The 27,661-nt window shown below is 39.6% G+C and overlaps 2 protein-coding genes across 2 annotated transcripts in view; one reads left to right on the forward strand and one right to left on the reverse strand.

Annotated features, from left to right (window-relative positions):
- Positions 1-2,368: 2,368 nt before the first annotated feature.
- On the reverse strand, positions 2,369-4,445 carry LOC116748547 (growth factor receptor-bound protein 10-like; the record flags this gene model as incomplete). Its single annotated transcript, XM_032621690.1, is given in 4 exon segments — positions 2,369-2,936; positions 3,168-3,592; positions 3,595-4,297; positions 4,299-4,445. Coding segments are annotated over 4 exon segments (1,479 nt in total), but the record flags the coding sequence as incomplete, so codon positions are not given.
- Positions 4,176-27,661, forward strand: part of MCTP2 (multiple C2 and transmembrane domain containing 2) — a 299,372-nt gene continuing 275,886 nt past the window's right edge. The window contains 2 exon segments of the mRNA XM_032623883.1: positions 4,176-4,272; positions 4,398-4,654. Of these exon segments, the coding sequence (XP_032479774.1) occupies positions 4,474-4,654 (181 nt within the window). The 5' untranslated portion in view covers positions 4,176-4,272; positions 4,398-4,473.

The following is a 27,661-nucleotide window of genomic DNA, read 5'->3' on the forward strand; positions in this document are numbered from 1 at the left end:
TACCTCAATGTAATAAAGGCCATATATGACAAACCCACAGATAACATCATAATCAATGGTGAAAAGCTGAAAGCATTTTCTCTAAGATCAGGAACAAGACAGGGATGTCCACTCTCACCACTTTTATTCAACAGTTTTGGAAATCCTAGCCACAGCAATCAGAGGAGAAAAACAAATAAAATAAACCCAAACTGGAAAGGAAGAAGTAAAACAGTCACTGTTTGCAGATGACATAATACTATATACATAGAGAATCCTAAAGATGCCACCAGAAAACTACTAGAGCTCATCAATGAATGCAGTAAAGTTGCAGGATACAAGATTAATACACAGAAATCTGTTGCATTTCTATACATTAACAACACTAGCAGAAAGAGAAATTAAGGAAACAATCCCATTTACCATTGCATCAAAAAGAATAAAATGCCTAGGAATAAACCTACCTAAGGAGGCAAAAGACCTGTACTTGGAAAGCTATAAGACACTGATGAAAGAAATTGAAGACTACACAAACATGGAAAGATATACCGTGTTCTTGGATTGGAAGAAACATTTGTCAAAATGACTATACTACCCAAGGCAATCTACAGATTAATGTAATCCTTATCAAAATACCAATGACACTTTTCAAAGGACTAGAACAAATAATTTAAAAATTTGTATAGAAACCCAAAAGACCCCAAATAGCCAAAACAACCTTGAGAAAGAAGAACAAAGCTGGAAGAATCACTCGCTCCCTGACTTCAGTGTATACTACAAAGCTACAGTAATCAAAACAATATGGTATTGGCAAAAAAAAAAAAAAAAAAAACAGACACATAGATCAATGGAACAGAATAGAGAGCCCAGAAATAAACCCACATATTTATGCTCAATTAATCTATGACAAAGGAAGCAAGAACATACAATGGGGAAAAGACAGTCTTCTCAATAAATGGTGCCAGGAAAACTGGACAATCACATGTAAAAGAATGAAACTAGAACATTCTTTAACACCATATGCAAAAATAAGCTAAAAATTGATTAAATACCTAAATGTAAGACTAGGTACTATAAAACTAGAGGTAAACATAGGCAGAACACTCTTTGACATAAATCACAGCAATATCTCTCTGGATCCAAGTAAAGGAAATAAAAGCAAAACTAAACAAATGGGAACAAATTAAACTTAAAAGCTTTTGCACAGCAAAGGAAACAACTTACTGAATGGGAGAAAATCTTTGCAAATGATTTGATGGTTAAGGGGTTAATATCCAACATATATAAATGGCTCATACAACTCAACATCAAAAAAACCCCAAACAACCTGATAAAAAGTGGGCAGAAGAATTGAATGGATGTTTTTCCAAAAAAGGAAATGCAGATGGACAACAGGCATGTGAAAAGATGTTCAATATCGCTACTCATCAGGGAAATGCAAATCAAAACCACAATGAGATATTACCTCACACCAGTCAGAATGGCTATCTTAAAATAAAACACAAATAACAAATGTTGGTAGGATGTGGAGAAAAGAGAATCCTCGTACACTGTTGGTGAGAATGTAAATTGGTACAGTCACTGTGGAAAACAGTATGGAGTTTTCTCAAAAATCTAAAAATAGAATACCATATGACCCAGGAATTCCACTCCTGTGTATATATCTGAAAGAAACAAAACCACTAATTTGGAAAGATACATACACCACAATGTTTATAGCAGCATTATTTATAATTGCCAGGGTAAGGAAGCAACCTAAGTGTCCATCAACTGATGAATGGATAAAGATGATGTGATATATATACATATATATATATATCACATATATGTATCACATATATATGTATGTACATATCACATATATATGTATATACATATACAATGGAATACTACTCAGCCATAAAAAGAATGAAATTTTACCATTTTTGGCAACATGCGTGGACTTGGAGGGCATTATACTAGGTATAATAAGTCAGGTAGAGAAAGACAAATACTGTATGATATCACTTATATGTGGAATCTAAAAAATACAACCAACTAGTGAATAAAACAAAAAAAAAGCAGACTCACAGACATAGAGAACAAACTAGTGGTTACCAGTGGGGAGAGGGAAGGGGGAAGGGGCAATATAGGGGTAGGGGGAAAAAAGAAGGATTATTATGGGACTATATGAAATCATGTGTGTGAGACTTTTGAAAATTGTAAAGCACTATAGAACCTAAAGAATCCTTCATTCAATTAAAAATAAACAAATAGAATCAAAAAACAGAAAAAAGAGAAACAGACAAAAAAGTAGTTTTATGTTATGTGTTTTTAAAACACAATTTAGACAATAAAAATAAATAAAGGAATGGGAGGCAACTGGTGGGGAGTTAAATTTTAGCTCTGCTTTTTTTTTAACATATCAGTTTTAATTGTCAAGGTTATTCCAGGGCGAGAGTTCATTTCCAATCACTTCTCTCCAGCTTGTGTTCCTCCATGGCCCAGCCAAGAACATCATTCCAGTTTATTCTCGAGTCTGCTGTCTTCCAACCTCCCCGATGAGGCCAGAGAGAGGGGCGCGGCCCTGCTGGACCTGCAGCAGCAAATCATCGTCAAGTCCAACAAACCAGTCGATCGTGGTCGGTCAGCGCCGAACACACCCATCTTGCTTCGAGCCCCAAGGTGCAGACAGACGTGTGTTCTGAATGATGCACAGACCTCTTCACTCCAGTGTCAGCGTCCTCCAGCCTGCAGCCAGGGTAGACCTGAGGTCATAAGGCTATGCCGATGCAGTGGTGCTTCAGTCTGCAAGGCAGGACCCCTTTGTGCAGCTGGTAAAAGTCAACAAGCTGGATCAGGTCAGAGAATTTGGTGTTCCCGTCGTCAAGCCTGAAGAAAGTCTGCCCGTCATCCTCGCAAGGTAAGATCTGGACATTTTTAATTTTCTGATGATGACACAATGTGAGGACAAATGCCTTTGTGTTTTTTTTTTTTGTTTGTTTTTTGAGGTACACGGGCCTCTCACTGCTGTGGCCTCTCCCGTTGCAGAGCACAGGCTCCGGACGCGCAGGCTCAGCGGCCATGGCTCACGGGCCCAGCCACTCCGCAGCATGTGGGATCTTCCTGGACCGGGGCACGAACCTGTGTCCCCTATGTCGGCAAGCGGACTCTCAACCACTGCGCCACCAGGGAAGCCCAACAAATGCCTTTGGATTACTCTGGCTGCCACGGAGGAGAAAAAGCCCACCCACGAGCCCCTGCTGCTTAACGATCCGGTGTGACTCCTCCCTGGAGATCCTGCCGTGAAACCAGTGCTGCGTCCTGTGAATCACTGTACTTAGGCTGGAAGGGTGGAGGGGGCTTTGGCTCTCGAGGATATTCATCCGCCTGCTTCGCTTCCTCCAGGCGTGGCCTTCTTCCAGGGCTGCACTCTGAGCCTCAGCCGGATTCTCGATCACTCTTCCCGTTTGCCCAGAAACATCCATGGTCACAAGGGAGTTATCAGAGACACTGTGCACTGGAGTTGAGAAGGGGGACAGCACGGCCTTCCTCTGATGAGGGATTCTGTAGTTCTGGTAAAGGAGCATTCCATACTTGAGGAGCCTGAAGGCCGTCATCCAGCACGTCCGCTCTGCTCGTCCTCGGCACAGAGCAACTGCAGCTCCTTGGCCTCGTTCCTGACTCTGTTTGGCTTTATGCAGAAGCCGTAGTCTGTGGGGGCACCGTACTGCTTCCTGCCACCCATCAGGGAGAAGATGCGGCTGCCCTCCAAGTCGGCCAGCAGCTGCAAGTGTCTGGGCTCCTTTGAAGCTGCTCCCTTTGTGGAGCAATAGAGGCCGGATCGCCGCAAACACACGTACAGCTTCTTCCACGACTTCCTTGCCAGCTCCTTCACGTGCAAAAACCCTTGAATCTCAGGACAACTACTGGAGTTTAAAAAATTCTGCAAAAGCTGGGTCTGACTGCCATTTGACTGCTGTCACCAGGTAACCATCTGTTCTGAGAAGAAATTCGTGGTATTTTTTTTAAATTCGTATTTTGCATAATTCTTCCTGAATAAAACTTTACTTTCACTTGCCATGCTGCTCTCTACCTGGACCACAAGCTCATGGTCTTCCAAGCACCTTTCTGATCCCAGGTGTGGGTGGTGCTCCACCAGAGTCCAGCTGTTGTCGTCCACACAGTGACTTCTGTAAACCAGCAACTGGCACAGGTCCCTGGCTGTCGTGTCCGCCAGAATCTCCACCACTTTGCTCGTCCCCTCTTCGCTAAAGACTTTAACATCCTGCTTTGCAGCAGCCGGGCCAGGAGGTAAGGAGCCCGGCGTGAGCGCAGGGGTGAGGGGTGGGGGGGCTCCCGGGGCCGCAGAGCTCGGGGAAGGGGTCGGGGATGGCCGGCGGAGATGACGTCCTCAACTGCTGGTCCTCCTGCTGCAGACGCCTTGGTGATTCGCCAGCCGGTGAGGCGGCGCTGGGAAGCCGGGTCCTGCCAGATTTCCAGGACGGTGAGGAGATGTCTGCTCCACCTGGTCCTGGTAGTATGGATGGTGCAGAAAGGAATCTGGGCCGACCGCTAAAGCCATCGGTTCCTTCCTGCCGTCTTCAAATCGCGTGGACTGGGCCGCGGCACCTGTCGGGGATTTTCTGGGGTTCTGGGTGTCTGGTGGCCGCCTGGCTGGACCGAGAGGACCCAGGTGAGAAGCGGCGGCCGGTCACGGTCACGGGGCCGTCGTCCCCAGCAGCCCCCTCCTCGGGCTCAGCATGGTGCCCAACCCCAAAGCTGCCGCAGCGCCGCTCCCGGCCGCCTCCACCCGGCCGCCCGCGACCCTCGGCGCGGCTGGGCGGCGCCAGCGGGGCGAGGGCGGCGCGCAGGGCTGTCCCGGCCCCCGCGCGCCGCCGCCCGGAGGCTGCGCGCAAACTTTGGGCTCCGCGCCGGGCTCCACGGCCTCCGAGCGCCCAGCCCGCCGCGGCGCGCCGCTCGCGTCCCTCCCTGCCTCCTCCCGTAGCTCTGCTTTTGACAAATGACTTTACCATTTTTATGTTTCAGTTTTCTTACTTATTGAGGCAATTGACCTAAATAATCTTTAAGGTCCTTTCCAATCCTAAACTCCAGCTGCATAGCTATGGGGGCATGTCTTAGCCATTGACTCTGAATAAGACAAAGTTCTCTATAGAACAAAATTTTGACTTCCAAAAAATCCCTCAACTATGCCCAATAGTATCAGAGAGAGAATCAATTCACACTTGGTGCTTAGCGATCAGCTTCTCACAAAGTAATTCATGCTGGAATAACATGATGATAATTTGAAAAAGGATAATGTTTATCTTAAGGTAAATGAGTACCTAATTATTAAATATTCATATTGTGTTCATTGTATTTTTGATCGTTAATCTTTATTGTCTGTGTGCAAGAAAAACTAGAGCAAAGGTCATTAAAAGAAAGATAATTGTTTTAGAAATTATCCTAATGTCAAATGAAGATGGTCTGAAAGAAGGAAGTGATAGAGAAATGAAAAGGAAGGAATAGAGATGAGAAATGTTGAAGGTGAAGCTTGGTGGGCATTAGGAATGTACCAAAGGTGCTTCTGAGACTTCAGTACAAATGGATTAGGGTAACAATGATACAATCAATATTTGTAGAAAGGATGGTAACTATGTTGAAATACACAAGAGAGAGGTTGGGTCCAGAGATAAAGAGATATCTTGATGAGACAGAATGGTTTCGGATGGAGTTTTGAGACAGAGGAACAGCCAGTCTTGGGCTGAGCCTTGGAGAAGGGCTGCAGTTAGCCAAAGACATCACATTTGGAACAGGTGCTTTAGATGATATACAATTTAATAAACAAGGGAGTTTGTGAATAAGGAAGAAGAAGCCCTGAGATGGGTGTAAACAGGAAGGATGAGGAAGTGATAAAGACAGAGGAATGAGGTCAAAGACACAGAGGGTGGGCCAAAAGACTGCCCTATACCAAAGGGCAGAGGAAAGCACCAACAGGAGGTGTTGGTTAGCATCAACACTTGCTAACGTGTATGGGAGGGAGGACACTCAAAGTGAGAAAATTCCAGAAAAGGTAGAAAAGAAAGATTTCTAGGCCTGGATGGGAGAATTAGCCAATTATTCCTACTTGGTATAATAGGAGGGAAAGATGAGAGAATGAATGTTAAAAGAGAGTTTATTAGTCAAATATATTGCTAGAAACCATAGCAGAAGAATTTAGCTAACTCATGCAAACAGCAATGTATTTGGAAGGATTTGGAGCAACTATCAAAATTCATAGGAAGACCAGATAGCCAGGCTCAGAAAAGGACTAAACCAAGTAACACTGAGTTCAAAAAATACATGCAGGGGGCTTCCCTGGTGGCGCAGTGGTTGAGAGTCCGCCTGCCGATGCAGGGGACACGGGTTTGTGCCCCGGTCCGAGAAGATCCCACATGCCGCGGAGCGGCTAGGCCTGTGAGCCACGGCCACTGAGCCTGTGCGTCCGGAGCCTGTGCTCCACAGCGGGAGAGGCCACAACAGTGAGAGGCCCGCATACCGCAAAAAAAAAAAAAAAAAAAAAAAAAAAATACATGCAAGTTCAAACCATAGGATGAAGTTAGGTTAGACCACTGCCACTGGCACGGCTGCCACTTGGACACGCAAACTGACAGTACAAGTGTTATCCTTCCACAGGTACTGTCAACTCAAAACTCTGAAACCCGCAACTGTGCTGCCAAGATTCAAAAGCCTGGTGGCATGTATCTTATTGGCTAAAGCTCGATCACCTGCCCACTCCCTCACTGCCATGACTTTCAAATGTACTTGACCCTTCTGCTTTGGCAGGCAGAGCTGAGACATACTTGGTTTCCTACCAGGACACCCAGTGTGAAATTCCCTCAAAATGTAAGGTTCTTACAATCATGAGTAGCCAAAACAAGAGAAACATATCCACCACATCCCGCCTTACCATTTCCCAGACCTGCACTTCAAAAACAAAAGCAAAACAAAATGCACAAAGGCAAAAGGCTTCTGCCTAACTTAAAAACAACTCACCCTTTTACAACGAAAAATATTCTACTCCCCAGACCATGGCAGTAAAACCTCTCCTTTTTAATCAAGCTCCCAAGACCTGTGGCCAACATCTATTCCTGTTTTCGTTTTTTGGTTTTGTAGCAATTTTATTCTGATACATTGAAAAACCACAAAATAATTACTGTGAGTGAAAAAATGTTGCCTGCCACATCAGTAAACAAAAGATGTTGCAGTCATCAAGCCATCGCATTACAGTGGCCTGACGGTGCACCCTGAAGGAACTCAGGATAGAAACAGGATGCCTGCCATCAAGCCATCAGCCACTGTAGCCACTCCTTAATGGTGCACCCTGAAGAGACTCAGGATGGGAAAAACACAGGATACTGGCCCCATATAGCTGAGGTGCATATCAAAGGAATGATTTCAATGAGCCCAGACTATTGTATCTTCCCATGCACAGAAAAGTGCTAAATTCATTGACTTGAGATGTCTGGTTTTCTTTAATTAACAGTAACCTTTTGGTGATCTGACTACTTGGTTTTTGTTGCAAAAAGTCCTATATATCCTGGCTCCTCCCTTACCTCTTCAGACTGACACAGACTTAAGTCCTCACTTTTCTCCACCAAATAGAACATAATTCTCAACTCTTAGGTTGTGCGGTTTTTTTTCAGTTGACATTACAAATGCATACGCAATGTTGGTGGAAACAGAAAAATAAGGAAGTTAGTTAAAACATTTATGTGGAACAATGAGGAAGGAAATTCTGGGTAATGGCTCTAGTCATTTTCTTTGCAACAGGTCTGGACTGTAGGTAATATTGATGGCTTACCACACCACAGCCCACTACTCCACGTCTTCTTTGCTTTCTGCCACACTTAGGTAACTGCGGGGTGCTTAATCATTGGGGCGACCCAAAATGTCATACGTGAGTATTTTAGCGCCTGGTGGTCCTGCATGTGTAGAGTTACAGCAGTCTTTCAACTGTTTCTCACTAACTTTCTTGTTCTTTTTTTAAAAATGCTTCAGTTATATTTTGGATAGAAACAGAGATGATATTACTTGATAGTAAATCAACCCTACTGTATAACTATAAAGTGATACCCTTTACCACATGGTAAGATTTTAATTATCAGCCAGCCTATTCCTGCTTTCTTCATGGAGGCTTATGTAATATAAAATAATAAAAAGATGGCTGTATTCCCACCAGGTAATTTAAATCCCCACTCAAATCCTACACAAGGGGCCCCTACTGTTTATTATCAAAATAAAGATTTTTAACAAAATAATGTTTAATAACAAATCAAAATAACTCCATAGCCTTAAGCCAAACTTTGGCTTTACCTATGTAAATAATGAATAATAGATGCCTCTCTCTGATTAAACCATTTTCTATTCAAAGTAGAACAAGAAATATTTCACACTCTAATTCTTATGCCATAGGCAATGGTTATGGACTAAATTGTGCCCCTCATTCTTATGTTGAAGTCCTAACCCCCAATACCTCAGAATGTGAATGTATTTGGAGATAAGGCCTTTTAAAGAGTGAGTAAGCTAAAATGAAGCAGTTAGGGTGGGCCTAATACAATATGACTGATGTCCTTATAAGAAGAGGAAATTTGAACACACAAAGAAACACCAAGGACTTGCCGGCACAGTGAGAAGACAGCTACCTGCAAGCCAAGGAGAGGAGCCTTAGAAAAAGTCAAACCTGTTGATAGCTTGGCCTTGGACTTCCAGCCTCCAGAACTATGAAAAAATAAATTTCTATTGTTTAATCCACCCACTCGGTGGTACTTTGTTATGATAGCCCTAGAAAACTCATACAGCAACCAATTTAAAGAAACAAACAAAATCATTAGTAAAGAAAAAAATTTGTGAATTACCATCTGCATTCATTGGTGTTTTAAATATTTTTCACATATCATAATTGTATAAATTTTATAATTCTTATTAAGAAAGCATACTTGAAAAGCCCAATGGCAAATCAGTTTTAAAATGTTCCTGCAGCTTTGGGGCAGGCTGTAAGGATCATCTTCAAAGTCTCCCAACTTACTTGATTAGAAGGCCAAATATTTGCTGTTTGTATTATTCTGAACTTAATTTAAGTGATCAGGGTTGTTTTTCTTTCAGCAATAGCTTTATTTGATTAAGGGCATTAGGCTTGACTTCCAAATTTAACTGGCCATTTACTGAACATACTGATAAGTGTCTTAGGTCAACCACCCCAAAATATGACTCTAAGTCAGCATAGTACAGGAGATTTATGAAGTAATTCCAAGGGAAAACTTGTGGAAAAGTGATGAAAGCAGGAAAAGGAAGGGGAGGAAGCCAAATAAGGACATGGTTTCAGGCAAAGTGTTACAGAGAATCAGTTCAGTTTATCCCAAAGGAGATCTCTGGGGTGCACTTTGCACCTCAGCACTGGCTTGACCCAAGGCAAGGGTCATAGAGCTTTCCAACTCCCAAATTCATCAGTCATTGGCTTAGAGGCAAGGAAATTCCCAGAACCTACCAAGGACAGTCTGTTGAAAAAAGAGCTACAGGTGCTGGTTATTGAGAGCAAAATCTCCTTAAAGCCCTGACTCCAAACCGTAGAATTAAAGGAACTAAGGAGATCTGGTGGGAATACCAATGTTATACATTATGGTAATCATTGGATTATTTTGTTATTTCAATTTCTCTGTAAGGTTCTGGGCCATATCCTGGAAGGTCTTCATAACTTCTGGAGCTGGCATAGCTTTAAGAACTTCAGCATCACTAAGATTTTTATTAAGCCTAGACACTCCTATCATTTCTACCATGCCCCCTTCTACTCCAGGAATTCCTTCAGAAAAATTATCAGGCATTCCCCCAAGAAAGCCACCTGGAATGAGTTAACTGAGCTGCAATTATAAATGAGATCATTTTCTTAATTTCTCTTTCTGATAGCTGGCTGTTATTGTATAGAAATGCAACAGATTTTTGCATATTGATTTTGTATCCTCCACATTTACTGAATTTGTTTATTAGTTCTAATAGTCTTTTGGTAGAGTCTTTAGAGTTTTCTATTTGTGATGTCATCTGCAAATAATGACAATTTTACTTCTGCCTTTCTGATTTGGATGCCTCTTATTTCTTTTTCTTGCCTAATTGCTCTGGCTAGGACTTCTAATACTGTGTTCAATACTATGTCAAATAAAGGTGGTGAAAGGGGGCATCCTTGTCTTGTTTCTATCTTAGAGGAAAAGATTTCAGTTTTTCATCACTGAGTATGATGTTAGCTGTGGGCTTGTCATATATGGTCTGTATTATGTTGAGGTACATAGAATGTCATTTTTATTTTTTCTCCCATTGGGACCTCTCACATTCTTCTCAAGCCTTCTTTATCCTTTCCTTCCTCCCTTTGATCTTTTTCTCTCATGACATTCTTCACTTATACTCTCTGATGTTCTATATTTTTCTGTGCTGTTGGTTGAATTTTTTTCAGCATTGTGCTGGCACCCTCACTGTAATCCAGTTTACAAGCAAAAACAAAATCATGGGCTCCTTTTTCTGTGTCTCAGGAGAATGTGTGCTTTCTCCTGTCACTTTAGGCTGTGCTGAATCAGGATTTGTTTTCATCTCTATGACACAGCTTTGGATGGGAGTGTTTAGCAGCTTCTGCACATTGAAGAAGTCACTTACTCTTTTGGCCTAAACATTGACCAATTGAGAATTTGGCTTAATATGGTATGGCAAAAGTAGGTATATGAGAGATGTGAGTCATATCCTGATACAACTTAACTGTGCCTTCAGGGCCTGCTGAGACCTAACCTTTGTGTAATTCTACATGACGCTGTTTTGCTAAGTGGAATAAACACACAGATCCTAATGAGTAACTCAGGGCCTATGGTCAGCTGGTTTTGTATAACCAGATAAATTTTTATCAAGGCTCGATAGCAAAACAAAAGCTCTTTCTGTAAAGGAGAATAGCTTCTTGCTGAAGAATAACTCTACAAAACCCCAGTGGTCTGAGATTCCCCTACTGGAGATTGTCATAGTCTCATATAATACCTTGATCTACTTCCAAACTTTTAAGTACCATCCACTGGATCTGATTAAACTACAATCTGGACTGTCTAGGGAAACTTCTTTTGTTCTGGGCCCAATTCAGATTGGGACATTGTATTAGTTTCCTACAGCTGTTGTAACAAGTTACCACAACCTTGGTTGCTTGACAATAGGAATTTATTCCCTCCCATTTCTGGAGGCCAGAGTCAAAAATCAAAGTGTCAGCAGGGTTGGTTCCTCCTGGAGGCTCTGAGGGAGAATCCACTCCATGCTTTTCTCTAGCTTCTGGTGGTCGCAGCAATCCTGGGCATTCCTTGGTTTGTAGATATATCACTCCAATATCTGCTTCTGTCTTCACGCTGCTTTCCCCTCTGTGTCTGCTTATATCTTTCCCTTTTCTCATAAGGACACTGTCCTCAGATTTAGGGCATGCCCTAAATCCAGGATGATCTCATCTCAAGATCCTTGACTTAATTACATCTACAAAGACCCTTTTTCCAAATAAGGTCACATTCATAGGTCCTGGGGTTTAGGACATGGGGTTTCAATCAACTACAGAAATCTTTCTGATTATTCAATTATTAGCTTTAAATATCCATCCAAATAAAGTATATGTTCTTAATAGTACACAGTTCAAGGTGAAATAATGTGTCCTTTACTTTGGAAAAAAAATATTCCGACCTATCTCTGACCATGAAATAGAAGGCTGTTATATTTTCACAGAATTAATCTCCTACTCCATGATATACATGAGTTTTATTAAGACCAAAGAACCTGCTTCTCTTCGGATTCTAGGAGTTCATGTCACCAATATATTTGACCTATGTGATATCTTATGAGAAGGTAAGCGAGTCATGTCTCTGTATATTAAATTGTGGCAAGTGCCAAACAGTTGAAATAATTCTGAGCTAAGATGGTGATGACACAATGCAAGGTATCTAGCTAGGTAAAATAAACTGTATTCCAGTGGCTCAATAGGAGGACTTTTATTGATTTGCTCTTGGAAAAAGAGTACTTCCAAATAGTAGATGCGATTGATGTCACCACCTGCTAAGCTTAGGTTAATTTTCATTCTCTAAGACCAGTCCAAGACCAACTGACTCTGGCCAACTTTGAGAGTTAAGTAAAAATAAAACAGAAATCTGTACCCCTGTATCTTTCAAGAATTTTTATAGTAGGAATTTCTCCACAGAAATTGTAATACATTTGCATTATTATTTTTGTAGCTAGAGAGCTTCAGGAGCCTCAACTTGGCTCTTCCTACCTTAATAGACCTTATATTAAATATAGAAAGCATGTTTATCCAGGATAGAGGATATATGTAGCAACTCTATGCTCATGAACCAGATAATTGATGACAAAAAGGGTTTGTGACCGACTAGAACTATGAGAGGCATTTGTGGATCAAACCTCCATTGACCCCTGTAAGACGATATTCTGACCAGTGGAAAACCATGTTCTATGGAGTTCCCAAGAATTGGTGTAACATATAGCTAGTGTCCAGTGATCCTCAAAAAGTCTGAGTATCTCACTTTCCTAAGGGAAAAATAACCCTGATAAATACCTTCAGGAAAGTTGCCTAAAAGATCCAATATGTGTACTTCTTACTCTTTTTTTCCAAAACCTGTCCTCAAGGGAAACCCAGTCTGGGAATTAAGCAGTGAGTCATGACATTTTGATTCAAATTAGGCTTCTATTCTCTAGACCAGGAGTTATTTTTCAATTATAAAAACAGTGGAAAGGGGTATTCCCACTTTGGGGAAGATAGACTAGATGTATTTTTCCCTGTTCCTCTCACTAAGTACAACTAAAACTCCTGGACATCTCTATTAAAGAAGAAATAGGCACACCCACTAGCATAGCTGGAGACAGTCCATTAGTGCTCTGGGGTTGCTTTTTCTCTGTATTCCCTCAATCGCTGAAGATGCTCTCTTGTTTATCCCCCAAAGTTCAGCAGACTCTCTGGGGCTTGCTCTAACATGGAACAATAATATTATAATTAGTTCAAGAATGACAATTCTATTATAACTTCACTTTTATCTCCTGAGATGTTCAGACACCTTGCCAACACTCAGATTGTAGCTTTGTCTGAAGATGGGACTAACTATGAGAGGAAGTGGGAAATCCCTGTACAGAAGTGGAAGAAAGGAAAATTGTGATCTGGTGCCTGTCCTCATATGTACATAATATGTGGGGGGTTACAGAATGCACTTGTAATTTATAAATTTATGCTGACAGATATAAGCTTAGCCAAAACATTTTTTAGGGAAAAAAGAGTGATTCTTATCACATTTGCTGTATTCTACGTCTCGACTTAATTATAAATTACAAATAGAACCCACCTAATAGTCCATGTTAACCAACCTTCCTGCTTTGTCTCAGAATGAGGGGTTTCATGGAACATAGGAATTTCATTGCTAAACCTGAAACAGTCCTGAGCAAAATGGGATGAGTTGGTCACCTTACCTAGTACAAATACCCATCATATACCAAGGGTTGGCAAACAATCTGCTGCTTATCTTTTGTAGATAAAGTTTTATTGGAACACAGCCATAGCCATTCATTTACATATTGTCTGTGGTTGATTTCACATTGCACTGGAAGAGTTGAGTGGTTGTGAGAGAGACTGCATGGCCTGCAAAGCTGAACATATTTACTATTTTGCCCTTTACAATAAAAGTATGCCAACTCCGGATCTACACATAACCTGGAGGAGATCTTGAAGAGGAGCTGTGTGCAAAGATAGCTAAAGGATTCATTAGGGATGACCGAACCCACATCTGAACTAGGTACCATACATACTTCACTATAGATTGACTAGCATAAAGTGGCTTTACAGGCACGCCTCAGAGATACTGCGGGTTCCATTCCAAATCATTGCAATAAAATGAATATTGCAATAAAATGAGTCATATTTTTTTTGTTTCCCAGTGCATGTAAAAGTAGTCAATTGAGCGTGTGATAGCATTATGTCTAAAAAAAGCATATATACCTTAATTTTATTGCTAAAAAATGCTAACTATCAACTGAGACTTCAGCTAGTTGTGATCTTTTTGCAATAGTAACATCAAAGATCACTGATCACAGATCATCATAACATATAAAAAAATACTGAAATGGTATGAAATATTGTGAGAATTACCAAAATGTGAGACAAGGACAGGAAGTGAGCACAAGCTGTCCAGAAAATGGCACCAATAGACTTGCTTGACCCACGGTGGCTACAAAACTTGAATTTGCAAAAAATGCATTATCTGCAAAGCACAATAAAGTGAAGCACAAAATAAAGTGTGCCTGCACAGGTGAAGTTTTGGGTTTTTTTTAACATCTTTATTGGAGTATAATTGCTTTACAATCATGTGTTAGTTTCTGCTGTATAATAAAGTGAATCAGCTATATGTATACATATACCCCCATATCTCCTCCCTCTTGCATCACCTTCACAACCTCCCTATCCCACCCCTCTAGCTGGACACAAAGCACCGAGCTAATCTCCCTGTGCTATGCAGCTACTTCCCACTAGCTATCTATTTTACATTTGGTAGTGTACGTATATCCATGCCACTCTCTCACTTTGTCCCACCTTACCCTTCCCCCTCCCCATGTCCTCAAGTCCATTCTCTACATCTGCCGCTTTATTACTGTCTTGCCCCTAGGTTCTTCAGGACCCTTTTTTCTTTTAGATTCCATATATATGTGTTAGCATATGGTATTTGTTTTTCTCTTTCTGACTTACTTCACTCTGTATGACAGACTCTAGGTCCAACCACCTCATAACTCAATTTCATTTCTTTTTATGGCTGAGTAATATTCCATTGTATATAGGTGCTACATCTTCTTTATCCAATCATCTGTCAGTGGACATTTAGGTTGCTTCCGTGTCCTGGCTATTGTAAATAGTGTTGCAATGAACATTGTTGTACATAACTCTTTTTGAATTATGGTTTTCTCAGGGTATATGCCCAGAAGTGGGATTGCTGGGTCATATGGTAGTTCTATTTTTAGTTTTTGAAGGAACCTCCATACTGTTCTCCATAGTGGCTGTATCAATTTACATTCCCACCAACAATGCAAGAGGGTTCCTATGTCTTTTGGTTGGAGCATTTAATCCATTTACATTTAAGGTAATTGTCGATATTTATTTCCCTATTACCATTTTCTTACTTGATTTTGGTTTGTTACTGTAGGTCTTTTCCTTCTCTTGTGTTTGCTGTCTAGAGAAGTTCCTTTAGCATATGTTGTAAAGTTGGTTTGGTGGTGCTGAATTCTCTTAGCTTTTGCTTGTCTGTGAAGGTTTTAATTTCTCCGTCTAATCTCAATGAGATCCTTGGTGGGTAGAGTAATCTTGTTTGTAAGTTTTTCCATTTCATCACTTAAAATATGTCCTGCCACTCCCTTCTGGCTTGCAGAGTTTCTGCTGCAAGATGAGCTGTTAACCTTATAGGAATTCCCTTGTATGATTTTTGTTGCTATATCCATGCTGCTTTTAATATTTTTTCTTTGTATTTAATTTTTGATAGTTTGATTAATGTGTGTCTTGGTGTGTTTCTCCCTGGATTTATACTGAATGGGACTCTGTGCTTCCTGGACTTCATTAACTATTTCTTTTCCCATATTAGCAAAGTTTTCAAGTATAACTCTTCAAATATTTTCTCAGTCCCTTTCTTTTTCTCTTCTTCTTCTGGGACCCCTATAATTCGAATGTTGGTGCATTTAATGTTGTCCCAGAGGTCTCTGAGACTGTCCTCAATTCTTTTCCTTCTTTTTGCTTTATTCTGCTCTGTGGTAGTTATTTCCACTCTTTTATCTTCCAGGTCACTTGTCCGTTCTTCTGCCTCAGTTATTCTGCTATTGTTTCCTTGTAGAGAATTTTTAATTTCATTTATTTTGTGGTTCATCATTGTTTGCCTGTTCGTTAGTTCTTCTAGGTCCTTGTTAAACATTTCTTGTATCTTCTCCATTCTATTTCCAAGATTTTGCATCATCTTACTATTATTACTCTGAATTCTTTTTCATGTAGACTGCCTATTTCCTCTTCATTTGTTAGGTCTGGTGGGTTTTTACTTTGCTCCTTCAACTGCTGTGTATTTCTCTGTCTTCTCATTTTGCTTAACTTACTGCATTTGAGGTCTCCTTTTCCCAGCCTGCACGTTCGTAGTTCACATTATTCTTGGTGTCTGCCCCCATTGGGTAAGGTTGTTTCAGTGGGTTGTGTAGGCTTCCTGGTGGACGGGACTGGTGCCTGTGTTCTGGTGGATGAGGCTGGAGCTTGTCTTTCTGGTGCACAGGACTGCGTCCCGTGGTGTGCTTTGGGGTGTCTGTGAACTTATTACGATTTTAGGCAGCCTCTCTGCCAATGGGTAGGATTGTGTTCCTGTCTTGCTAGGTGCTTGGCATGGGGTATCCAGCACTGTAGCTTGCTGGTCATTGAGTGGAGCTGGATCTTAGCATTGAGATGGAGATCTCTGGGATACCTTTTGCCATTTGATATATCACCATTTGGTCCTGGACCAATTTCCATTGGTGTGGACCAATGTCCTGAACTCAGCTCTCCCATGTTAGAAGCTCAGGCCTGACAGCCAGCCAGAGCACCAAGACCCTCTCAGCCACAAGGATCAGAAGAAAAGGGAGAGAAAAAAAAAAGAAAGAATAAAATAAATAAAATAGTTATTAAAAGAAAATATATATATATTATTAAAATTTAAAAAATAAAAAAGTAATAAAAAAAGAAAGAAGAGAGCAACCAAACCAATAAACAAATCCACCAATGATAACAAGTGCTAAAAACTATACTGAAAAAAACCCAAAAAACCAGATAGACAGAACCCTAGGACAAATGGTAAAAGCAAAGCTCTACAGACAAAATCACACAAAGAAGCATACACACACACACTCACAAAACGGGAAAAAGGAAATATATATATATATATATATATATATATATATACATATATATATATGAAAAGGAAGAGAGCAACCAAATCAATAAACAAATCTACCAATGATAATAAGCTCTAAATACTAAACTAAGATAAACATAAAACCAGAAACAAATTAGATGCAGAAACAAACCCCAAGTCTACAGCTGCTCCGAAAGTCCACCGCCTCAATTTTGGGATGATTCATTGTCCATTCAGGTATTCCACAGATGCAGGTACATCCAGCTGATTGTGGAGTTGATTGTGTTGATTGTGCTGCTCCCGAGGCTGCTGGGAGAAATTTCACTTTCTCTTCTTTGTTCACGCAGCTCCTGGTGTTCAGCTTTGGATCTTGTCCTGCCTCTGCATGTAGGTTGCCTAAGAGCATCTGTTTCCCACCTTTTGGGAAGTCTGAGGTCTTCTGCCAGCATCAATGGGTGTTCTGTAGGAGTTGTTCCACATGTAGATGTATTTTTGATGTACCTGTGGGGAGGAAGGTGATCTCCATGTCTTACTTCCCCGCCATCTTGAAGGTCCCCCCCATGGTGAAGTTCTGATACAGATATTTATTCCCTCCTTAACAAGAAGGTAATAACTCTTAACCAGAAAGACCAAGAGAAGGGTTGCTATTTTGTTCTCCGTACAATTCTCCTTTTTGTCTAAATTCTCTTTGCCCTGGGATTTAGCTTCCTCACATCAGGATAATTTGTAAGACGATAGACTCTCTCAATTCTCAAATTTTTAAATATCAAGTTTTTACCTACTTATTTCTGAGTATGATTCCTTCCCATATGTGTTCTTGCTATGGGTCTAGCTCCTTGCTTTGTTTGTCAAAATGGCCTCTAAAATCAGACCTCAGTTGGAAATGTAGCTCTATCACTTACTGCTGTGGGTTCAACCCCTTTGGACTTCAATATCCTCCTCTGTTCAATGCAGACACTAGCAGAGGTAGTAACCTACCTCCTATGTTACTGTAATAAGTTTAAAACATTAATGTATCCAAAGGACTAAGAGCCAGGATGCATGTTGTAAGCATTCAATGCATTTAACTTGCTGTTGCTGTTATTAACATCAGCATTATTAATAATTCCTTGAATCATTACTTGGCTGACTATCGATTATTCTGGACTTTTTCTTCCTGCTTAGCATCTGCATTAGTCAGGGTTCTCCAGAGAAAGAGAACTCATAGAGGAATAGATAGATAGATAGATAGATAGATATAATTTATGTACATAGATATATATATATATATATGAGTTATTATAAGGAATTGGCTTATGTGATTATGGAGGCTTAAATCTACAAGCTGGAGATCCAGGAAAGCCAGTGGTATAATTTGAAGACCTGAGAGCTGACGGTATAGATTCCAGTTTGGGCCTGAAGGCCTGAGAAGCAGGAGTTCTGAGGGCAAGAGAAGATCAATATCCCAGCTCAACAGTCAGGCAATGAATGAATTCAAACTTCCTCTTTTTGTTCCATTCGGAATCTCAGAGGATTGAATGATGCTCTCCTATGTTGGGGAGGGTGATCTGCTTTACTCAGTTCACCAATTCAAATGCTTATCTTTTCTGGAAACACCCTCACAGACATACCCAGAAATAGTGTGTAATCAGATACCTGGGCATCCCATGGCCAGTCAAATTGAAGCATTAAACTAACCATCACAGTGTCCAAACTGAAACAGGTAACCTTGTAGGCAGAAAAATGAGCACAGTGATAATTCCTGTCCTCAAGGTCTTTCCAAGTAGCACTTAGACATTAGAATTGAACCTCTTGGGACCCACTCTGTGGGCTGCACCCACACTTAGGTCCCATGGAACACCCCACTTCATCCATCTCAACAACTCGGCAAGATGGGCAGAGCTGGCCCTTCCACCCTGACTTCACCTGAGCATGGGGTCACTCAGGGTGGCAAGTCACCACCTCATGTCACATAGTTCATAAGCCATGTTGTGAGCATCCAAACCCTCTCATTTTCTCCAAGTCTAGTGCTTTCTTAGCTGTAATTTATTGCCTCCTGTGTCTTTGGTGATAATCCCCGGTGCAGCCATTAAACAAAAAGCCTTATGCGGTTTTAAATATTGAAATATTTATCAAAATGTCCTTACTAAGGACAAAATAATTTATTCCCCAAAGAAAATGAAATCAGATTTTTTTCCTGTCTGTTGTTTTCTAAGTGATGCAATCAAGACCAAACTTGCTGTCTCCTAGAACATTAAGACTCTGACACTGTTCTCTCAGACCCTCTGAAACCTCATAAAGATTGGAGGACATTTGAAGAAAACACAAGTCTCAGAGCATGGGGATAGAGAGGCCCTTAGGAATCCTGCCCCAGATATTGACTTTAATAATAGTCCTTTAAGAAGAATATCCAACTGACAAAATAGCCTTTCTTCCTTCAGATGCCTCTTATGAGACCTATTTTGACCCAGAAAGTTCCCAGAAAGTTTATTTTGGATGATCAGAGAGTTTTTGAGTGGGAGGAGACTTGAGAGGTCAATTGGAAGAACATTATTTTGTTGTCAGTGGTAAAGCTACGTGACATGCCCCATGTCACACCAAAAGGAAGTAGAATTTCACTGACGGGACCTACATCTCTTGATTCTTAATTCAGTGTCTCCTCTTCTGTGAGCCTTTCACCATAAGTCCATGGTTATGTTTTTCACACCAGCTACAGATGACCTTCCCAAAGAGCTATGAGCCCAGGACATTAAGTACACAGCATTCAGAAGGCAGCTCAATTTTAAACCCATCCCTCTGGCCAGCCAAGTCCTAGCCTTGTTTAAGACCTGAGTTCTAGATTCCATTCTAATTCCCTTACTTTTCTCCTCTGTTATGTGACTTGATTTCTTTCCCTCTAAGTGGGCTTGATCAACTTTGCCTTTATCTGCACTCAGGAAATTATTTAATACAGTATAAGGTCACTTGTGTGAAAGGGTATGTGACATATGGTGGTGATTACCTGGTGAAGTAACAAAGCCCAGTGAGGGAACACAAAAGCACATTTTCTGCTGCCAACGAGCAGCACCGAGGAAAGCAATTGATCTGTGTGTAATGCTGTCAGTGAGCTCGAGGCACAGGCTAGTGGAAATCCCAGAAGGGAGTCTGTGAGAGATGGAGACAGAGCTAATGAAAGGAAATAAAGAAATGAACTCTGCAGAGTGCCTAGTCGCTTCCTGTGGCATTGCGATTAGGGCTCAGACACCCAGCCAGACGAACCTGGGTTGAAATCCAGTCTCCAAACCTTGTGAATTTTTGGTGTTGGTCACATTTTATAACCTCTTTGAGCCTTAGTTTATTTGCAACAGAAAAAACAAGGAATCATAATAATATGTACTTTGCTGAGTTATTGTGGAGGTTGTAAACAGTGTCTGACTTTGGGCATGAAAGCTTAAAAACTATTAGCTGTTGTTGTTGCTATTATTATTATTATTATTATTACATCACTAGCACTTTTATCATCATCATCCCGGCTTAAGGTATCATGGTTTATTCTACCTGGAAAGGACCAGTAGGTTATCTCAACTATATATGCAAACTATTTATATTTTATTGTATATGTGTTTGTGGACATGGTTATACAATCATTTTATCCAAAATCACAGGTCACATACACTGGAATTCAGAATTTGGAATTTGGGGATTTTAGATAAATTATACAGACAAGATAGCATATGCTACATAACAATCCCAGCAAATTCTAGAGAAGCACCCCATAATCAATCAGATTCACTTTCATGTCAGGTGTTCCCAAGAACACCTCTAGGACTAGCTATTTGCTATTAAGATTCACAGAACTCAGCATATGGTTGTGCTCATGGCTATGATTTATTACAACAAAAGGGCACAAAGCACAATCAATCAGCAATGATAAAAGGTTCAAGAGGCAAAGTCCAGAGGAAACCAGGCATAAGCCTCCAAGAATCTTCTCCCAGAAGAGACACACAGGATGTGCTTAATTTCTCCAGCTACAAATTGTGACAACACATGTGAAATGTTGTCTGCCACAGAAGCTCATTAGAGATTCAGTGACTAGAGTTTTTACTGGGGACTCGACACATAAACACCCTCAGCCTAGTACATACCAAAATTCAAGACTCCTGGAAGAAAAAGACAGGTTTTTGGCATACACCACATGGTTTCTATGAATGGTTTAGCACAGTGAGTCACTCATATGTGATGGAATGGAAGCAACCCCCTGAATCCAAGTTCCCAGGAAAGCGGGAACCTTGCATGCAGGCCTTTCTAAGGAGAGCAGTCTCAGGCCCGCCATGTTAACTCTTTCCACACAACTTTCTGTGGCAAGATGTATGAATAATTGCACTAACAGTGATAAAGGCCATAATTAGCCTCATGTCACTTCAGGTCAGGTTTTGCCACCAAATCAACTCAGATTAGGTCAGATAGTGCTATAAAATGTATTGTGAAAATCTTCTGGCTTGAAGAGCTTCTTGGGTTTTGTAATTATAGATAAGTGATTACAGTTCTGTTTTTTTTCTCTCTCCCCACCCTGTTCTTCCTTTTTTCCTTTTCCCTTCCCTCCCTCCCTCCCTCCTTCCCTCTCACTCTCCTTTCCCCCTCCCTTCTTCCTTCCTCCCTCCTTCCCTGGCTCCCTCCCTTCTTCCTTCTTACCTTTTCCTTTGTTCAGTTTTATTATTAAGTAAAATGTATAAAAATAGCACAAAAGGCAGGAGGCCAGAAATGGAAGTGTGTTATTATAGGTTTTACACTACATATAAAGTGGTGTGACATCACTTGAAGGTAGACTGTGGTTGATAGGTTCAAGACAAACCCTAAAGCGATGACTGAAATAACAAAACAAATAGTACAGCTAATGACTCAAAAGGAGACAAAATAGAGTCACAATATATTCAATTAATCCCAAAGAAGGCAGAAAAAGAGAGAAAGGGAACAATGAACAGATGGGACAAATAGAAAACCAATAGCAAGATAATAGATTTAAGTCTAATTATATCTATAATCACAGTAAATGTAAATAGCTCAAACGTTCCAATTAAAAAGCAAAATGTTAGATTGGATAAAAAAGCAAGATCCACCTATATGCTGTCTAAGAGAAGTTAACTTTATAAAGGATGCAAATAGTTTAGAAATAAAATAATGGAAAAGATAAACTACACATGCACTAAAAAAAAGTGAGTGGGTATATTAATATCCCACAAAGTAAATTTCAAAGAATATTAGTAGCAATAAATAAGGTAACTTTGTAATGATAAGAATGTCAATCAAGAGGACAAAAAATATGAAATGTTTATGTATCTAACTAAGCTTTAAAATTCAGAGAATTCCCTGGCGTTCCAGTGGTTAGGACTCTGCCCTTTCACTGCCGAGGGCCCGGGTTCAGGGAACTAAGATCCTGCAAGCCATGCGGTGCAAACAAAAAATAAATCCATAAATAAAATAAAATTCACGAGGTAAAAATCTACTGAAATTGCAGAGAAAGAGACAAATTAAAAATATAATCAGAGATTTTTATATGCCTTCCTCAATAATTGATAGAATAAGCAGGCACAAAATCAACAAGGATGTAAAAAAGTTGAACAAAATTATCAACAAACTTGACTTATTTTACACATGTAGAACAATCCACTTCAAAACATCAGAATACACATTCTTTTCAACCACACATGGAACATTTATAAAGATATAATTTGGGCCAGAAAACAAGTTTCAATTAATTAAAAAAGATTCAAATCATGCAAAGCGTGTTCTATGGTAAATTTAGAATTCAGACACAGAAAGATCTCTTGAAAACCCCTAAAATATGGAAACTAAGTAACACACATCTAAGTAATCCATGTGTCAAAGAAACAATTAAAAGGATAATTAGGAAACATTTTAAATGGTAAAAGAAAATGAAAGCACAGCATAGTAGAATTTGTTGAATACCATAAAATATCATTAGGGTGATATTTATAGTACTAAACAATTCTGTTAAACAGAACAACTTTCTTAAGTCAGTGACCTATGTTTCTTCTTTAAGAATCTAGGAAAAAAGGGGGACCACATTAAACTCAAAGTAAGTAGGAAAAAAATAATAAAGATAAAAATAGAACTCAGTGAAATAGAAAATAGAGAAAATAAATGAAACTGAAATTATTTGAGAAGATCAAGAGCATATAATATTGATAAACCAGTCAGACTTGATGTGAAAAAGAGAGGGAAGAGACAAATGGGTCAGATTTTATCACAACTGATTCTACAGACGTTAGTGCATATCAAGGAAAATTTATAAATAACTATGCCAATAAATCCAACAATATAGATTAACTAGACAAATTTCTTGAAAGACACAAACTAATAAACCTCATGCAAGAAGAAATATATCATTTGACTATTTGAAAAATTGAAATTTTAGTTAAAAACCTTTCTTCAAAGGAAACTCCAAGCCCAAGTGGCTTTACTGGTACATTCTAGCAAATATTTAAGGAAGAAATAATGCACAAATAAACACAAACTGTCTATAGTAGGCAGAATTTCAAGGTGGCCCTATAAATTTCCAGTCCCTGGTGTACACACACCTTCTCTCAGTCATTTAACCAAAAAATAATCCAGGTATTACTGTGACAGAATGCAATTAACATCCCAGATTAGTTGACTTTAAGGTGGGGAGATTATCTGGGCAGGTCTTTAGAAGTAGAGCTTTTTCTCAGGCAAGTCACAGAGGAGGAAATGAGAAAGACTTGAAACAGAAATTGGATCTGATGCACTGTTGCTGGCTTGAAGACAGAGCGGGGCGTGTGGCAAGGAATATGAGGAGACTCTAGGAGATGAGAGTGGCCTGACAGCTAGCAAGGAAGCAGAGACATCAGTCCTACAACTGCAAGGAACTGAATCCTATGAACAAGAATGGCTTGGAAGTGGACGTTTCCCCCCAAGCCTCTGGGTAAGATCCCAGTCCAGCCATATCTTGCTTCCAGGCTCATGATATGCTGAGCAGAGTATGCAGCCAGCCCACAATGGGATGCTGAGCTAATAAACTGTATTGTTTTAAGCCAGGAAACATGCACTTATTTTGTATGCAGCAAAAGAAAACTAATGCTTCCCAACACATTCTATGAAGTCAGCATTACCCTGATAGTAGAACCAGACAAAGGCATTACAAGAAAGGAAGGTAATCGATTAATATCCTTCATGCTCAGTGATGCAAAAATTCTAAACAAGGTTTAGCAAATTGAATCTAACAATATATAAAAAGGATAATCTACCATGACCAAGAGGGTTTACCCAGGAATGCACTGGTTGGTTAACATAGCCATGTTAACCAATTTAAAAAGAAAAAACAGAACAATCTCAACAAATGCAGAAAAAGCATCTGACAAAATTCAAAATCCATTCTTGGCTTAAGAAAACTTCAGCAAACCAGGAACAAAAGTGAACATCTTCAACCTGATACTCTATAGTTAACATCACACTTAATGGTGAAATACTAAATGCTGTTCCCCTAAGACTGGGAAAACGCAAAGATGACTGCTCTTATCACTTATATTCAACAGTGAACAGGGGGCTCTTTCCAGTGCAGCAAAACCAGAAGAGAAATAAAATCTAGCCAATTTAAAAGGAAAACAGAAAAACAAACAGTTTTTATTCCTGGATGGTATGATCATCTATGTGGAAAATTTAATTGACTCTATATGTGTGTATATATATATATATATATATATATATATATAAAATGTGTGTATATATATGTATATATATATATAAAATGTGTGTATATATATATATGTATATATATACTGACAACAAACAATCAAAAATTGAAATTTGTAAAACAATAGCATCTACAATTATTTAAAAATGAACTATTTAGGGCTTCCCTGCTGGCGCAGTGGTTGAAAGCCCGCCTGCTGATGCAGGGGACACGGGTTTGGGCCCCGGTCCGGGAAGATCCCACATGCCGCGGAGCAGCTAGGCCCATGAGCCATGGCCTCTGAGCCTGTGTGTCCGGAGCCTGTGCTCCGCAACAGGAGAGGCTACGACAGTGAGAGGCCTGCTTACCGCAAAAAAAAAAAAAAGAACTACTGAGTTATAAATCTAACCAAAGATGTATAATATCTGTATCACGAAAACCACAAAACCTTGTTGAGAGAAATTAAAGGAGGCCTAAAAAAATGGAGATATATTTTCTTATTTATGTGTTGGAAGACTCAATACTTCTAAGCTATTGCTCTCCCCCAATTGCTCTATAGATTAACACAATTCCAATCAAAATTTCCACAAACTTCTTTGTAAAAAAGGACAAGCTGCTTCTAAAACTCATATGCAAATGCAAAGAACCTAGACATCTAAAACAGCTTTGGAAAAGAAAAACTAATTTGCAGCACTAACACCACGGGACTTTAAAACTCATTATAAGCTGCAGAAATCAAGACTGCCGTATTAGTGTCAAGATAAACAAATAGATTAAGATAAACAAGCTGATCAATAGATCAATGGAACAGAACAGAGTCCAGAAATAGATATATGGACACATATATGCACCACTGATTTTTTCCTATTTTAATTTATTTTATTTAATTTTTAATTTTTATTGGAGTATAGTTGATCAGCATTGGTTTTTGACAAAGCTGCAAAAGCAATTCAGTGGAGAAAGGAAAGTCTGAAAAAATTGGATATACGTATGTGAAATTAAAAACAAAAAAATAATTTTGGTCCATAACACATACTAAAAACCTGAGACAAAATTCATCATGGATCTAAATGTAAAACCTAAAACTATGAAACCTCGAGAAGAAAATATAGGAGAAAGTCTTTGTGACCTAGGATTAGGCAAATACTTTTTTTTTAGATACAACATCAAAGTATGATTATAAGTAAATGATTTTTTTTTTTTTTTTGCGTTACATGGGCCTCTCACTATTGTGGCCTCTCCCGTCGCGGAGCACAGGCTCAGCAGCCATGGCTCACGGGCCCAGCCGCTCCGCGGCACGTGGGATCTTCCCAGACTGGGGCACGAACCCGTGTCCCCTGCATCGGCAGGCAGACTCTCAACCCCTGTGCCACCAGGGAAGCCCAGTAAATGATTTTTTAATTGACTTCATCAAAGTTTTGAAATGTCTGCTCTGTTGGGTGAATAAAAATACAAGCCACAGACTGGGAGGATATTTGTAAAGCCTAGATCTGATAAAGCACTTGAATCCAGAATACATGTACATAAAGAATTCTTAAAACCCAACAATAACAAACAACACAATTTTGTAAGCGGGCAAAAAAATTTCTCAAACACTTTATTATGGTAGATATATGAATGGCCAATTAGTACATGCAAACATGCTAAACATCACAAATCATTAAGACTATGCAAATTAAAGCCACTGCATACCTACTGGAATGGCTAAAATTTAAAACCATACCAAGAGCTGGCAAGTAGCTGGAGAAATTGGAGTGCTCATATACTGCCATTGGGAATGTAAAAAGGTACATCCACTTTGGAAAATAATTGGCAATTACTTTAAAAATTAAACATACGGGTACCATACGAGCCATTCATTCTACTCCTAGTTATTTGCTCAAGAGAAAAGAAAGCCTACATTCTTTCAGATATTTGTACACAAATATTCATAGCAGCTTTATTTGTAATTGCTGTAAGATGGAGAGAACTCAAATGTCCATCACCAAATAATTAGATAAACAAAGTATAGTGTATCCATACCATGGAAACAACTCAGCCATAATAAATTAGCCATTGGTATACACTTCAACCTGGATGAATCTTGCAGTAATAATACTGAGTGAAAGAAGCCAGATAAAAATTCTGTATGACTCCATTTACATAAACTCTAAGAAATGTAAATTAATCTATAGTTATAGAAAGCAAGGAAGGGATTGCAAAGGGGCACATGGAAACTTTTGCGGGTGATTGATATGTTCACTGCCTTGATTGTGGTGATGGTTTTATGGATGTATAAATAAATCAAAACTTATTAAATTGTACACCTTAATAGGTATACTTAATAGTATGTATTACAGGTCAACCATACCTCAATTTTTTTCAAGTAAGAGTTACAACAAATACTAGTGTAGTATCCATTTCTAATAATGACACATTTAATACAGTTGAACAAAATTGATTTCAAAGTTTACAATGTCCTGAGAAAGAGTGCTTTGACAATTCCTTCTCAGTTAGTCTCTCTAACTGAAATGGAATTCAACCAGTTAGTAGGCTCACTAAACATTTTTTTTTTTAAGATTTAGTTAAATGGTTCTATGTACAAGTCTTCCTACTCTCCAATTAAAACAGCAAACACAACAAAAGCCCATCTATAGATACCACGGAGATTTGTGTTCCATAGTTAAATTGTAATCCCTGACAACAAATCCTTGTCATTTGCAAATCCTTGTTCCTCTCCCTCCCCTGGGCTTCAGCCTGTGAGAAGTGGAAGTAGGAGACAGCAGGCTAATGCCAAACTTTATTAATTCAAGTGTATTCCTTTAATATGGGGCATTCACTCTCCTTTAGCACTTGTCCTAAGTGGAAGTAGGCATAGCCTATTTTAACCCACCCATAAAATAAGCAAATAAAAATATATGTTTACTTCTCTTTGTTCCTTATCCCCTCTCAAACTCACCTAAAAATAAAAGAGCTCTGTTTTATATGAAAAGACCCATGCATGCAGAGATTTATTTCCTTAAAATCTGGCATCTCTATAAAGAAAACTGCCTATGTATAGCCATATAAGAAAAAAAGATAAGACTTAAAAAGAAAGAGGTTATTTTTAGTC

Source organism: Phocoena sinus, chromosome 2, assembly GCF_008692025.1.
Source record: "Phocoena sinus isolate mPhoSin1 chromosome 2, mPhoSin1.pri, whole genome shotgun sequence".
In the NCBI taxonomy this organism is placed as follows: Eukaryota; Metazoa; Chordata; class Mammalia; order Artiodactyla; family Phocoenidae; genus Phocoena; species Phocoena sinus.